This window comes from Danio aesculapii, chromosome 11, assembly GCF_903798145.1.
Source record: "Danio aesculapii chromosome 11, fDanAes4.1, whole genome shotgun sequence".
Taxonomy (NCBI): domain Eukaryota; kingdom Metazoa; phylum Chordata; class Actinopteri; order Cypriniformes; family Danionidae; genus Danio; species Danio aesculapii.
The window spans coordinates 1,483,950-1,498,418 of record NC_079445.1 but is presented as its reverse complement, the minus strand read 5'-3'; the positions used below and the strand labels follow the sequence as shown (position 1 = coordinate 1,498,418).

At 34.6% G+C, this 14,469-nt stretch overlaps 2 protein-coding genes across 2 annotated transcripts; one reads left to right on the top strand and one right to left on the bottom strand.

Moving 5' to 3' along the window:
- Positions 1-411: 411 nt before the first annotated feature.
- Positions 412-3,057, top strand: si:ch73-303b9.1 (uncharacterized; the record flags this gene model as incomplete). The annotated part of the gene is made up of 2 exons (XM_056468245.1): positions 412-439; positions 1,959-3,057. Coding segments are annotated over 2 exons (612 nt in total), but the record flags the coding sequence as incomplete, so codon positions are not given.
- A 2,336-nt stretch (positions 3,058-5,393) lies between these two features.
- Positions 5,394-13,812, bottom strand: ift52 (intraflagellar transport 52 homolog (Chlamydomonas)). The gene is made up of 8 exons (XM_056468846.1): positions 13,692-13,812; positions 13,518-13,601; positions 11,704-11,772; positions 9,936-10,090; positions 8,567-8,654; positions 7,193-7,301; positions 6,655-6,800; positions 5,394-5,649 (listed from the first exon to the last, which is right to left on the bottom strand). Exons 1-8 carry the CDS (start codon positions 13,773-13,775, stop codon positions 5,605-5,607), a joined length of 780 nt encoding a protein of 259 aa, XP_056324821.1. The 5' UTR covers positions 13,776-13,812; the 3' UTR covers positions 5,394-5,604.
- Positions 13,813-14,469: the final 657 nt, after the last annotated feature.

Here is a 14,469-nt window from a genome sequence, read left to right as displayed (position 1 = left end):
TGACACTCCGTTTAAAAACTTAATGACTAAAAGTCGTAAAAAGCACGATTTGATATGTAATAATTAAACTTGAAGGTTTAAAGTATGACATTAAAGTATAAAGCGTCGTAAATTACCAAAGAGTTTGTTAAAATTATGAATATGTACCGGAAGATTCGTTTAGAATGCGATTTTTGTTTTACAAAATGGCGATAAAACTCAGAGCTAGTTACTAATTACTAAACCTATATCTTATTATTTGGTTCTTCATCTGCACTAAAATGACAGATATGATCAAACACTGTGATTTTGGACGTGTTTAGAGTATTTATCCACTGATAAGATCCCCTTTACCCAAAAGCCTGAAGAGCTAAATGAGCTAATCATGCTCAGCTATAAATACAAGCTGAGTCTAATTAACGCCACACTTTCCTAATGGACGCTGGACGGGACAGACCTGGTAAACACACACACACACACACACATATATAAATAATGTTGAATTTTTTCAATATTTGCTGTATTATCTTGTGTTTGAAAAGTGCTGAGATTTTGGATAATGTGGTTTATATAATGTTACTAAATAGGTAATTATGTGTTTATATTTGCTCTTGGATAAATTGGAAAATCTGGGGTCTGCAAATGCACTTATGATCTGTACTTTTAAAAAAAAAATAATTATATATATATATATATATATATATATATATATATATATATATATATATATATATATATATATATAATTTATTATTATTACTTTTTTTTTTTCTTACCTGCACCTTTTTCTGCACCGTGGGAGAAGGCCAAATGCATGGGGGATTACTGCTTTGAGTGAAAATGCATGAAATTAAAATAAATATACATTTAAGGGGGGTCGATGGCAAATTTAATATGCAAGTAAATGATTTAATAGAGTACATGACAGCATGCTTGGGGCAAACATGCCATCAAAAAAACTTTCCATAGAGAATACTATAGCATCTAATATAATGTGAAGGAGGAATATGTACAGTAAATAGTGTAATATACACTTGTGAAGTTCTCAAATTCACCTTGAATGTGCTTGGAAAAAGCACTTAAAGAAATATTCACCCAAAAATTTAATTTACTCATTTATTGTCCCTCAAGTGGTTCCAAACCTTTGAGTTTCTGTTTAACACAAAAGAAGATATTTTGAAGAATGCTGAAAACCGGTAACCATTGACTTCCATTTATTATTATACTATATTATTATATATTATTTATTATTATTATTATTATTTAAAAAGTGTAGTTCATTATTTATATTTATTTATATATATATATATATATATATATATATATATATATATATATATATATATATATATATATATATATATATACATATATATATATATATATATACATATATACATATATATATATATATATATATATATATATATATATATATACATATACATATATATATATATATATATATATATATATATATATATATATATATATATATATATATATATATATATATATATATATATATATATATATATATATACACATACACAATGAACTACACTTTTTAAATTTGACATTGAAAGGGTAAAGTTATGGGAAAATTTAGAAAGTTCAATTGGAAAGTGCTTGAAAAATGCTTAAAGTGATCGTTCACCCGAAAATTGAAAATGTACTCACTCAAATGGTTCCATTTATTCTTTTGAACACTAAAATATACTGAATAAAGCTGGAAAGTCAATGGTTACAGGTTTCCAACAATCTTCAAAATATCCTCTGTGTTCAACAGAAGAAAAACACAATGGTTTGACACCTATAAAATGAGCAAATGATGACCGTTTTCATTTCTAGGTGAACTGTCCCTTTAAATTTGACGTTGAAAGGTAAAATTCTGGAAAATTAAAAGTGTAATTAGGAAAAATGCATACATTTGACTTAAAATATCATGTCAAATGTATAAACCCTGTTGATTTCGACAGAGCTGGCCAGAAGCTACGAGGGCCCATCGTGGTCTGACTTTGACCGAGGTTTTTGCACAGAGCAGAGTCTCTCCATATCGACAGCTTCCTCCGACGGGCTCCTGAAACCAAGCAAAGGCATCGTTCTGGAGTATTCCGAGCCCAATCCTTCAGTCCCTCCATCATTAAACTTCTCCACGGGTCTCCTATCTCCACTGGTGGCCCTCAGTAAAGCTCTTTCTCCAGGAAACGTGCTGAACGCTGCGCTGAAGAGCCCAGTAGAAGGTAAATCCTCCACGCCCTACGAGAGAATGCGCTTCCAGAAACCCGTCCTGGGGAACTCGCTGGACCTCTCCTGTGTGGATCTGACCGCCTCGCACCCTTGCTGGGAGGTTTCTCTGGTGAAGGCCATAGTGGAGAGCCCAAAGTCTTGTTTGGAGTCCACATGGAGCCCCATAAACCAGTCTGCAGCTCCTGAAGCCTCGATTGTGTGGTCAGGAGGAGTTTCAGAGGATCTGCAGAAGTCCTGGAAGGAGATGATCGGTCAGTCTGCGGGGATGCCGGAGCTCAGGGGGGAACAGAGCACATCTGATTTGGCCATTTGATGGATGTGCTGTTTTATGTGTGCATGTTTAATGCAATGACTTCAGTTTAAAGGGATAGTTCACCCAAAAATGAACATTTCTCATCATTTACTCACTCAAGCGCCTTCTGTTGACCACAAAACAAGATACTCTGAAGAATGTTGGAAAAAAAGACATTAGGAACAAAAGCAAAAACACTGGTAAACATTGGGTGTATTTTTTTTCCAGTATATCCTTCTATAGTATTCAATACAAAACAAGATATTTTGAAGAATGTAGATTTAAAAACAGCCATTGACATAGGAAGAAAAAAAAACACTATGGTGATCAATGGATTTTTTTACCAGTATATCGTTTTGAGTTCAATATAAGAAACCTAAACAAGTGCAGGAGTAAAAATTAAGGAATTTATATTTATGGGTGAACCGTCCCTTTTAATATGCTAATTAATTGCACTCATGAATTTGTAAATGTATGTTTATTACAAGTGTATTTACATGCAAATGTTTCTCATTAAAGAAAATAAATCTTTTTAAAGTTGCACTAATGCTGCTTCAGTTTGCAAGGAGATACTATGAAGCGTGCACAACGTGGGAAAGTGAGCACTGAAACTTTGAGCATCCTACAAAGCAGTTACTCCAAATTGGTGTATTAGTGATGAATATGATCTTCATTAAAGGGACAGTTCACCCAAAAATGAACATTTCTCCATTCACACACTTAAGCAGTTGTAAGCTTTTATGAGTTTGTCTTCAGTTGAGCACAAAACAAGATATTCTGAAGAATGTTGGGGGAAGATAAATGCAGTCACTGATGCCCTCCCAGTGTTTTCCAGTACATCTTCCTTTTGTGTTTAAAATAAACCTAAACAAGTTTTGAACAAGTGGAAAAGTAAATAGAATTGATATTTTTTGGGTGAACTGTCCCTTTAATATGCTAATGAATTTAATTGCACTCATAAATATGTAAATGTGTGTTGATTACAAGTGTATTTTATATGTAGATGCTTTTCAATAACAAAATGGAAGATGCACAATAGGGCAGGGGTGCCCAAACTCGGTCCTGGAGGGTTGGTGTCCTGCAAACTTAAGAGCTTGATTAGCTAGCCCAGTTATGTCTGATTGGGGTCGGAACTAAACTTTTTAGGACACCGGCCGTCCAGGACTGAGTTTGGGCACCTCTGCAATACTGAAAGTAAATGTTTGTCATGAATAAAATAAAGTGTTGATTTTTTTTTTGAAGTTGCACTAATGCTGCTTTAGGTTGCAGGGAGATACTTTGAAACGTGCACCCTCATCATGATTTTGCCAGGTACGATGTGATCCAGGATTAACATCTATGTTGATCCTGGAACATAATTTTTGTTGGAATACCACCTATTCCCTACCCCTAAACCCAACCATAACTGTGAATTCTTCCAAAATCAGAGGGGAATATTAGTTAACACTCATGTAGAAGTGCATAAACCTAACCATAAGCCTAAACTTAACATAAACAAGAAACGTCTCCCTTAATTCTGATTGGAATGTTGTTCCAGCATTAACATGTTAATTCAGGAACGGGTCCTACTTGATGAAATCAGGTTGGTGAAACTTGTACAATTGGGGAAAGTGTGCATTAAAACTTAGATGATGCATGCTATAAAGCATTTACTCTAAACTGGTGTATTAGTGATAAATGTAAATTTCATTAAAGGGACAGGTCACCCCAAAAATGTAATTTGTCATTATTAACTCCCTTGTTGCTTATTTTAAACCTTTGACTTTCCTATGCTAAAACACAAAAGAAGATATTTTGAAGAATGCTGAAAACCGGTAACCATTGACTTCCATCGTAGGAAAGACAAATCCTATGGAAGTCAGTGCTTGCAGGTTTTCAACATTCTTCAAAATATCATCTTTTGTGTTCAACAGAAGAAACTCAAAAATTTGAAATGGAGAAAATTACAATTTATATATATATATATATATATATATGTGTGAGCTATCCCTTTAAATTTGACATTGAAAGGGTAAAGTAATGGGAACATTTAGAAAGTTCAATAAGGAAAGTGCTTGAAAAATGCTTAAAGTGATAGTTCACCTAAAAATTGAAAATGTACTCCCTCATTGTCATTATTAACTCCCTTGTTGCTTACTTAAAATCTTGGACTTTCCTATGCTAAACACAAAGAAGATATTTTGAAGAATGCTGAAAACCGGTAACCATTGACTTCTATAGTAATTGTTTTTCCTACTATGGAAGCATTTAGCATTCTTCAAAGTATCTTCTTTTGTGTTCAACAGGAAAAAAAAGAAATGCAAAGATATCGAGAAAAAATATTCATTTTTACTTTAAAGCTTGGATAATTCACAAATCAGAGGTGTTGGTCCTCTCCTGAAACACCAGTTTGTTGAGTGCTTTCATTATTTACCAAAAATAAAAATCGGATTGATCATCCGATTATGACAAATCTCTAAAAATGATCATTTATGTAAATAAAAATCACCTAATAATTAACAGTAACCCGTATAAACGTACACATTTGAAAAGTCCTGCAGTTTTACTAGGGCTTTTTACAAGACCTTTGACTTTTAAAAAAGATCTGTGAGGTTACCATAGATGGTTCTTTGGCCAGTAAAGGGTATGATCAATATTGCAATATCAAGAGCAATCATCTATAAAGATCATCAATCAATAAAGTGATGTCCTAATATTGCATCCATTCTATTGAAACCGTGTAGTGAGTTATTTGCTAATTTACCACTGAAACCAGATCGTATTATAGTATTCAGTTTGACATTTAACATGAAATCAACCCAGATACACAAGTTAAATATATATAAAATGCATTTGTAGTGCAGAATCCCAAATAGCAAGTTGGACATCAGTGTGTGGATATACAAAAGCTCATATTTATTGACAAAACTGAAAGGTTAACTCCTTAAACCATAGGCTTGAAGAGTTCATAATTATAGTTATAAATTGATAAACCACACCTGATCATTCTTGCACCAGAAGTGTTGTGTTTACAGCTCCACTGCAGATTGAGTCTCTATAATGTACACACAAATCTCATAAATAAACCCTCCTGAGCTCCTGCTTCAGTACATGTTGAACCTCGCTTCTGCAGTGTCCACATCGTGCTCCTTGAGGATAGAGAAAAACAAGTTACAGGAGTAAAACCACACACACCCACACACACACACACACACACACACACACACACACACACACACCCACACACACCCACACACACACACACAGGTTAACATTATTTATTACATGCCTCTCGATACAAGATTCTCGATACTTGATTCTGATTGGCCAATCATGACATTACAAGGTACAGTTGAAGTCAGAATTATTAACCTCCCTCTATATTTTTCCCCAATTTCTGTTTAATGGAGCAGATTTTTTCAACACATTTCTAATCATAATAGTTTTAATAACTCATCTCTAATAACTGATTTATTTTCTCTTTGTCATGATGACAGTAAATAATATTAGACTAGATATTCTTCAAGACACTTCTATACAGCTTAATGTGACATTAAAGGCTTAACTAGGGTAATTAGGGTAAAGTTAGGGTAATTAGGCAAGTCATTGTATAACAGTGGTTTGTTCTGGAGACAATCCAAAACTAATATTGCTTAAGGGGGCTAATAGTATTGACCTTAAATAGCTTTAAAAAAATTTAAAACTGCTTTTATTCTAGCTGAAATAAATCAAATAAGACTTTCTCCAGAAGAAAAAATATTATAGGAAATACTGTGAAAATTTCCTGAATCTGTTCAACATCATTTGGAAATGAAAAATAAATTCAGTCAAGAGGGTGAATAATTTTGACTTCAACTGTATGTTATTCTCAGATAACAACTGCTGAAATTAATAACACAGGCTCTTCTGAATACTAAAAACCATCTTGACTATTAGTGAGTGTATTCATATCCATATTTATTTGAAACACAATGTTTAAGCTATTTTTTTTAACAAAAATAAATCAACTATTGTAAACTAGTCACTAGAGCTTGTATAATACACTTATTGTTGATATTTTGTTGTCACTCCACAAGTCTTTTAATGTGTAAAACAAGTCTCTATAAAATAAAATATAAAAAATAGCATGTGTTCAATACACACGTTCAACTTACTTCATTGAGTTTCTTGAACTCCACCACTTGGAAGAAGACGTGCTCCAGTATGTGCTTGGCATCTCGTTTGTCTTTGTCCAAATTCCCGGTCACTCCTAAAATGTCTCCACATTTACGTACATAAAATTCAAGATCATCATCGGTACCTTGAGAAAGAAAACACATCCATGACTGAAGAACACAAACAATAAGTACATTGACAAAGATAACAACATCATACTGGGCATTCAAGGGCATCCGCTGCATAAAACATATTGTGGAATACTTGGCGGTTCATTCCGCTGCGACGACCCCTGATTAATAAAGGGACTAAGCCGAAAAGAAGAATGAATGAATGAAATTGGCCGTAGTGTACGAGTGTGTGTGTGTGAATGTGAGTGTGTATGGTGTTTCCCAGTCTTGGGTTGTGGCTGGAAGGACACCTGCTGCGTAACACATATGTTGACGGTTCATTCAACTGTGGCGACCCCTGATGAATAACGGGACTAAGCCGAAGGAAAATGAATAAATGATACTAATGACAGTGTTAAAGACTCACATTTATTGGAGAGTTGAGCAAGCCTGACTTTCTCAGAGGAGAAGGTCTCGTCCAGGTCAAACAGGTCCAGCATTGGCGGAGGAAGGTCTCTAAAGGCCGGCTGAAAAACCTGAACACAAGACAAACACACAATCATCTGGGTGTGTATTACAGAAATTACTAGTTTTAGGGTGCGTTCACACCTGTAGTGCATTCCCTTTGGTCTGGATCGAGGTTAAAGATCTTGTGAAATGAAATTAAAGTTTTTTAGATGTTAGTATCAGTCTGTTAGTTTAAAGGATATCTATAAATTAGCATACAATATACACTCACTTTATTAGGTACACCTGTCCAACTGCTTGTTAATTAAAATTACTAATGACTTTGAACGTGGCATGGTTGTTGGGGTCAGACGGGCTGGTCTGAGTATTTCAGAAACTGCTGATCTACTGGGATTTTCACGCACAACCATCTCTAGGGTTTACAGAGAATGGTCCGACAATGAGGAAATATCCAGTGAGCGGCAGTTCTGTGGGCACAAATGCCTTGTTGATGCCAGAGGTCAGAGGAGAATGGCCAGACTGGTTCCAGCTGATAGAAAGGCAACAGTAACTCAAATAAGCACTCGTTACAACCGAGGTCTGCAGAAGAGCATCTCTGAACACACAACACGTCCAACCTTGAGGCGGATGGGCTACATCTGCAGAAGACCACACCGGGTGCCGCTCCTGTGAGCTAAGAACAGGAAACTGAGGCTACAATTCACACAGGCTCACTAAAACTGGACAATAGAAGATTGGAGAAACGTTGCCTGGTCTGATGAGTCTCCATTTCTGCTGCCACATTTGGATGCTCGGCTCAGAATTTGACCTCAACAACATGAAAGCATGGATCCATCCTGCCTTGCATTATCGGTTCAGACTGGTGGTGGTGTAATGGTGTGGGGGATATTTTCTTGGCACACTTTGGGCCCATTAGCACCAATTGAGCATTGTGTCAATCCCACAGCCTACCTGAGTATTGTTGCTGACCATGTCCATCCCTTTATGACCACAGTGTACTCATCTTCTGATGGCTACTTCCAGCAGGATAACACACCATGTCATAAAGCGTGAATCATCTCAGACTGATTTCTTGAACATGACAATGAGTTCACTGTACTCAAATGGCCTCCACAGGCACCAGATCTCCATCCAATAGAGCACCTTTGGGATGTGGTGGAATGGGAGATTCACATCATGGATGTGCATTAAGGCAGTTCTGAAGGCAAAAGTGGGTCTAACCCGGCACTAGTAAGGTGTACCTAATAAAGTGGCCGATAAGTGTACTTTAAGTGTGGAAATGCATTGCTTGCATATGGTTAAAGCATTTAGTTGCATGTTTTTGTAGACTCACGGCAGGTTGCAGAGGAGGCAGAGGGGTTTCAAACTGCGGTGTGATCAGCTGGAGAGCCTCGTGTTTGACATTCAGCTGCTTGTAAGCACTGAAACAAAGATGTGACATTAGGTATGAATTATTTTCATGCTAGTCTTATTAGCAAAGTACACAAACGTAGCCTTTTTTCTGTTTCACAGACAAAAATTAAAGGCACAGTTCACCTAACAATGTAAATTCGGTCATCATTTACTCCCCCTTTACTTGTTTAATTGTTTTAAGAGTTTCCATTGAACACAAAAGCAGATATTAAGCTGGAAACCTCCATAGTATTTGTTTTCCCTACTATGGAAGTGGATGGTTACATGTTGTCAGCCTTCTTGACCCTTGCTGTTTATGAAGGATGGGAGAGCTCCCAGATTTCATCTAAATCATCTTAATTTGTGTTACGAGGAAGAGCTAAGGTCTAAAACGACACGAGGGTGAATAATTAAGAACAGAATTTCATTTTTGGGTGAACTAATCCTTTAAATAAGGCCTAGTCCAAGCTTAAACTAAGCCCAGGCTGTGAAACTAGGCCTTTGTTTACAAACTCAAGTTTAAAGTAGTGCTGGGCAAAGATTCATTCAATCCAAAATAAAGGTTTTTGACATTAGATGTGTGTGTATTAGATATGTTTATTATGTATATGTGATACATGTGTGTATTTATACAGTGCTCAGCATAATTGAGTACACCCCTTCTTGTAAATAATTTTTTTTAATCAATTTTTCAGTGAATATAGACAATATATGTTGGTGCATTTGAACAAAACACATTTATTAAACAGATATATTTATTAAAATTATATTTTAGTCACCTCTTTAGAAATAAAAAAGTATTTTACATTTAAATTCATGCAAAATATTGCAAAAAAATTACAAAATTCCAACAAAATTTTTAGTTTCTCTTGATTTTTGCTCTTTTTTTAATTTTTATTTAATATTTTTCTCTAACATATACATTCAGACTACTAATTTGACTTCTCATAAGTTATTTTGTTAGATCAGCTCCAGATTTGGCTTCAGTACTGACTAATCTGATGTACATACATAAATATAATCTGGTATTGCTTCCTATAGTAAATATGAACTTAATAGAGAGATTTGTGAGGTATATGCACTTATATATGCTGAGCACTGTATATACATATAATAAATATGCAAAGTACACGCACATATATTACACTAAAACAAATGTTTATTTGGGATGCGATTCATTTTTGCCCAGCATTAGTTTAAAGCTGAATGTTTCACCGTTCACGTTGAACGCATGACTGTGTGTAATAGATGTGAGAACAGCAGAAAGACGTCCCTCTTTCAGAAATGTTAATGTAAAGTGCAGTTCTCACTCCAGGACAGAAGGAAGAGTGTTTGTGTGCAGCTTTAGCAGGGACATGTCGAAGAGAGATGTGAAATCTCGCGGGTTCTCGTCTCCCTCCTGCAGACACACTCTCAGGCGCTCGGACAGACTCCCTGTGTCCGGCAGCATCATGTAGTCTGTGATCTAGAGACATGAAGAGCAGGTAAACACTGAGAAACAATGACACTTCACTGCTGTGCAGACGGAGCAGAAACAGCACTGTTTGAGAGTCTGGGGTCTAGGCGATTTGATTACTTTAAAGAATTATATTTATTATTTTGGCACTTAGAGTACTTTTATTTTTGCATTAAAAATAATTATAAAATAAAAAGAATAGACATGATTTTAAATACTTTAATTGGAACTTTCATTAAATAATAAGAATTAAAAAAATCCTTAAATAGTAATAAAAATATGTTTTTTAAATATTTATTTATTGAGTTTTTGCATTTACAATTTAAAGCAGTACATTGTCCCTCCCCTACTATAACCATTGCATTAAAAAAAATATATATATATAAATAAAATAGTAAGGAGTAAAAAAAACAGGTCAATAAAACAGTTGTCATAAAATGTTTAATAATAATAATAATAATAATTTAATAATAAAACATTTTTTATGAATAATAATAAAAATACTTAGCATTCCAGATTTCTGAGATGACAGTGAGGCAACAAAGTGTCCCATATTTATATGTTATTAGGCTTTGCACCATCCAAAGAAAGATTATAATATACAAAAGAGGTACATCTTAATAAAAAAAACGGGTCATTTAGTCTTGAATCACAAAACCTTCCAGATTTTTCAGAGTTACCAGTAAGGGGAATAAATAGTCTCATATTTGTTTAGTTCATGTTACCAGTTGTTGTAAAGGGCTTGGCAACATCCAAAGAGGGAAAAAAGTACAAATAACATACAAAATAAATTAATAAATATATATTTTTAGCACTGATAATCATCAGAAATGTTTATTGATCATTGTATTGTATCTTGAATTTTTTATTTAATATATTATTATTATTATTATTATTATTATTATTATTATTTATTTAATGCCATGTGAACTACATTCACATGAAATTACATTCACAACTTCATTCTTCATGGAAAAACCATTTAGATACAATACCAATTATTACAAATCTAATAATTACAATAAAAACAATTGAAACAGACAAACAAGCACAAGTATTACATCAGATTTTACATTAATATATAGAATAAATATTCTAAAACATTTTCTGGATAAATTTAGCTGAACAATTCTTTAAATAAGTCCACTTCATTAAAAAAAGCTTTCGACAAATATTAAAAGCAGGACAGAGGAATCGAAAACATCCACTGTCGGATCTTCACCTTTAGTAGAAATGACCAATTGGACATCTGGTTGAAATCATTTGATCAAAACTTCTCTTTAAAGATATTTTAAAAATCATGTAATTTATTATTTGTCCGTGAGTTCAACTCTTCTTGACACTTATTTAAAATGTAACAATTAAACTTGATCATCAATGTACGCTCACTGTGTGTGTTTCAGTGCTGTCACTCCTCACTCAACATGTGTGTGTGCACTTGGATGGGTTAACAGCAGAGGATCAATTTAGAGTATGGCTAAAATCACACATGACAAGGCTCACTTTACTATTCACATTTATATTATAGAGTGATTTCTGAAGGAAAATTCAGCTCTGAATGAAAGCAGTAAATGACATTTCACTATTACAGTTTTACTGCAGGTAAAGCTGTAAGTGCTCACCTCTGGGTCTTCTGCATCAATCTGGTTGAGATGAATGCTATCGGTTGTAAGCCACTGGAAAACAACATCCTGAAACATACGTATTATATTTGTTTGAATTTACTTTAAATGTTATCGACTGAAAAACAATACAATATGCACAATCCATTGTGGTTGCAAACACTTTGCTGTGTTTTAATGGTTTTGGGTGGTTAAAAGGCTGAAAAGATTGACAACAAGCTGGAATAACAGTATGTAATATTTTACTAGGCTAATTAGCCAAGTCACTGGACAACAGTAGTTTGTTCTATGGCCAACTGGAACGAAGGGTGTTAATAATATTGACCTCAGCAGAAATGTTTTCAATCGCACTAAAAGAAATAAGACTTTCTCCAGAACAAAAATATAACATGAAATACTGTGAAGAATTACCTTGATTTGAATAATTCACTCAAACCTTTGGCTTAGTCCCTTTATTTATCAGGGGTCGCCACAGCGGAATGAACCACCAACTATTCCAGAAAATTTTTTACACAGCGGATGCCCTTCCAGCTGCAACACAGTACTGGGAAACACCCATACACACTCATTCTCACACACACTCATACACTACCGCCAATTTAGTTAATCAATTCCCCTATAGCGCATGTGTTTGGACTGTGGGGGAAACCGGAGCACCCGGAGGAAACCCACGCCAACATGGGGAGAACATGCAAACTCCACACAGATATACCACGAACCAGCGACGTTCTTGCTGTGAGGCGACAGTGTTGACCACTGACCAGCGTGTCGCCCTGATTTGAATAATAGTGTCTTTTAATTGCTAAAATCTGCAGACTTTCTTCACTTCTGGTGCTATTCTACAAATTGGGGTAAAAAAATTCGTAGCATTTTCCAACTTGTGGTCACATTGTGTTCATAACACAAACAGTGTGGGTGTTAGCAGAAGAACAAACTAGCTTACGAGTTTGTTGAAAGTGTAAGCAATATTAAAACAGTGATTATTTATGATGTGCACTTATATATTCATATAGTTTTATATATACACTGCAAAAATTACATCTGCTGTTCGTTCAAACTGGCAACGCAGTGGCGCAGTAGGTAGTGCTGTTGCCTCACAGTAAGAAGGTCGCTGGTTCAAGCCTCGGCTGGGTCAGTTGGCATTTCGGTGTGGAGTTTGCATGTACTCCCTGTGTTGGTGTGGGTTTCCTCCACATGCTCCGGTTTCCCCCACAGTCCAAACACATGAGGTACAGGTGAATTGGGTAGGCTAAATTATCCGAAGTGTATGAGTGTGAATGAGTGTGTATGGGTGTTTCCCAGTGATGGGTTGCAGCTGGAAGGGCATCCGCTGCGTAAAACATGTGCTGGATAAGTTGGCGGTTCATTCCGCTGTGGCAACCCCTGATTAATAAAGGAACTAAGCCAAAGAAAAATGAATAAATGTTTGTTCAAACTACTTATTTAAAATGAGCTGAAACAACACGATTCTTGATTTTTGTTTTTACGTTCAATCCACTTAAATTTGTACAAATTAATTCCTTCATGTTGTCTGAACACAAATCAATTGTGTGGAACCCATGAATCTTGTAGTATTTATAGTTGTTTTTTTAATATATTTACAGTAGGAGGAAACTTAATATGTTCACAGAACATGATCTTTACTTAATATTATAATGAAATATATCATAAGGAAAACTGTATGACTTTGACTCATATAAAGTATTTTTTGTGCAGCCAATAATAAACCCATGCAACTTAAATCTGATTTAGCGGTTTGTTTAGTGCATGTCTGGAAATAGAAGTATAATTTTAGTAACTCCTCATTATCTCACCAATATCCTGCTGTTCTCCTCCTTGTCCAGGTACTGGTCACTGAACATGTGGCAGGAGCCCAGAACGGCCAGTTTGCCAGCGTTCTGTATGCAAACAGAGAAACAAAAGCAGAGGATGAAGATTCCCATAGGTCAGACTGAACATCAGCTGAACGTCAGCGACTGCACACACACCTTTGACTGGTGGAAGGCCAGAACAGGCCTGTTGAGTGGAAAACACACAGATCCAGTGGACAGAACGGCCACAGCAGGCTTCATCACATTTAACGTGGCCCCATAGGGGTAGACGAACGTAAGTGCCCTGTTTGGTTCAATAAAAACCACATTAGACATGTGAAAATATTCAATAATCCAGTATATCATGATAAAGATATCATGGGCACTTTAAAATATAGTGAATAATTATTCAATTTTTTACAAATATTCAGAGTATTGCATTTACAGTGGTGTTTATCATTAAATACGTGAAGACCTAATATATAAAACATGAACATTTTTAACATGTTACTCTGGCCTACAACACTGAATATTCTCCATTTAACTAAAGTCAGTGTAATGACAAATACAAAAGCATCTATTAAACTTCAGTGATAGGCAAAGATAAATCACGATTGATAATTGAATTCAAAATAAAAGTTTGTTTTTGTGTTATATATATTTATTATCTATATATCAATACACACATGCACGCATATATCTGAATTTTATTTTAATACTATATAAAATATATATGAATATCATGCATATTATATTTAAATGACATTTGAAATATAAATTGATATTGAAATTGATAATACTGAAATAAAGGTATTTAAATTGATACTTAATTTGTAAAAAAAAAAAGTTTTGTATAGTTACATATATATATATATAGTATATATATATATAGTATATAGATATTATAATTATATATACAATATATAGCATATATACATAAATACACATTAATTGT

Coding starts and splice junctions, on each gene's coding strand:
- ift52 (XM_056468846.1), bottom strand. CDS start 13,775: ATGAAGCCTGCTGTGGCCGTTCTGTCCACTGGATCTGTGTGTTTTCCA. Junction 13,602..13,691: donor TGGCCTTCCACCAGTCAAAG/GTGTGTGTGCAG, acceptor GTTTGCATACAG/AACGCTGGCAAACTGGCCGT. Junction 7,302..8,566: donor TGCCTCCTCTGCAACCTGCC/GTGAGTCTACAA, acceptor TCTTGTGTTCAG/GTTTTTCAGCCGGCCTTTAG.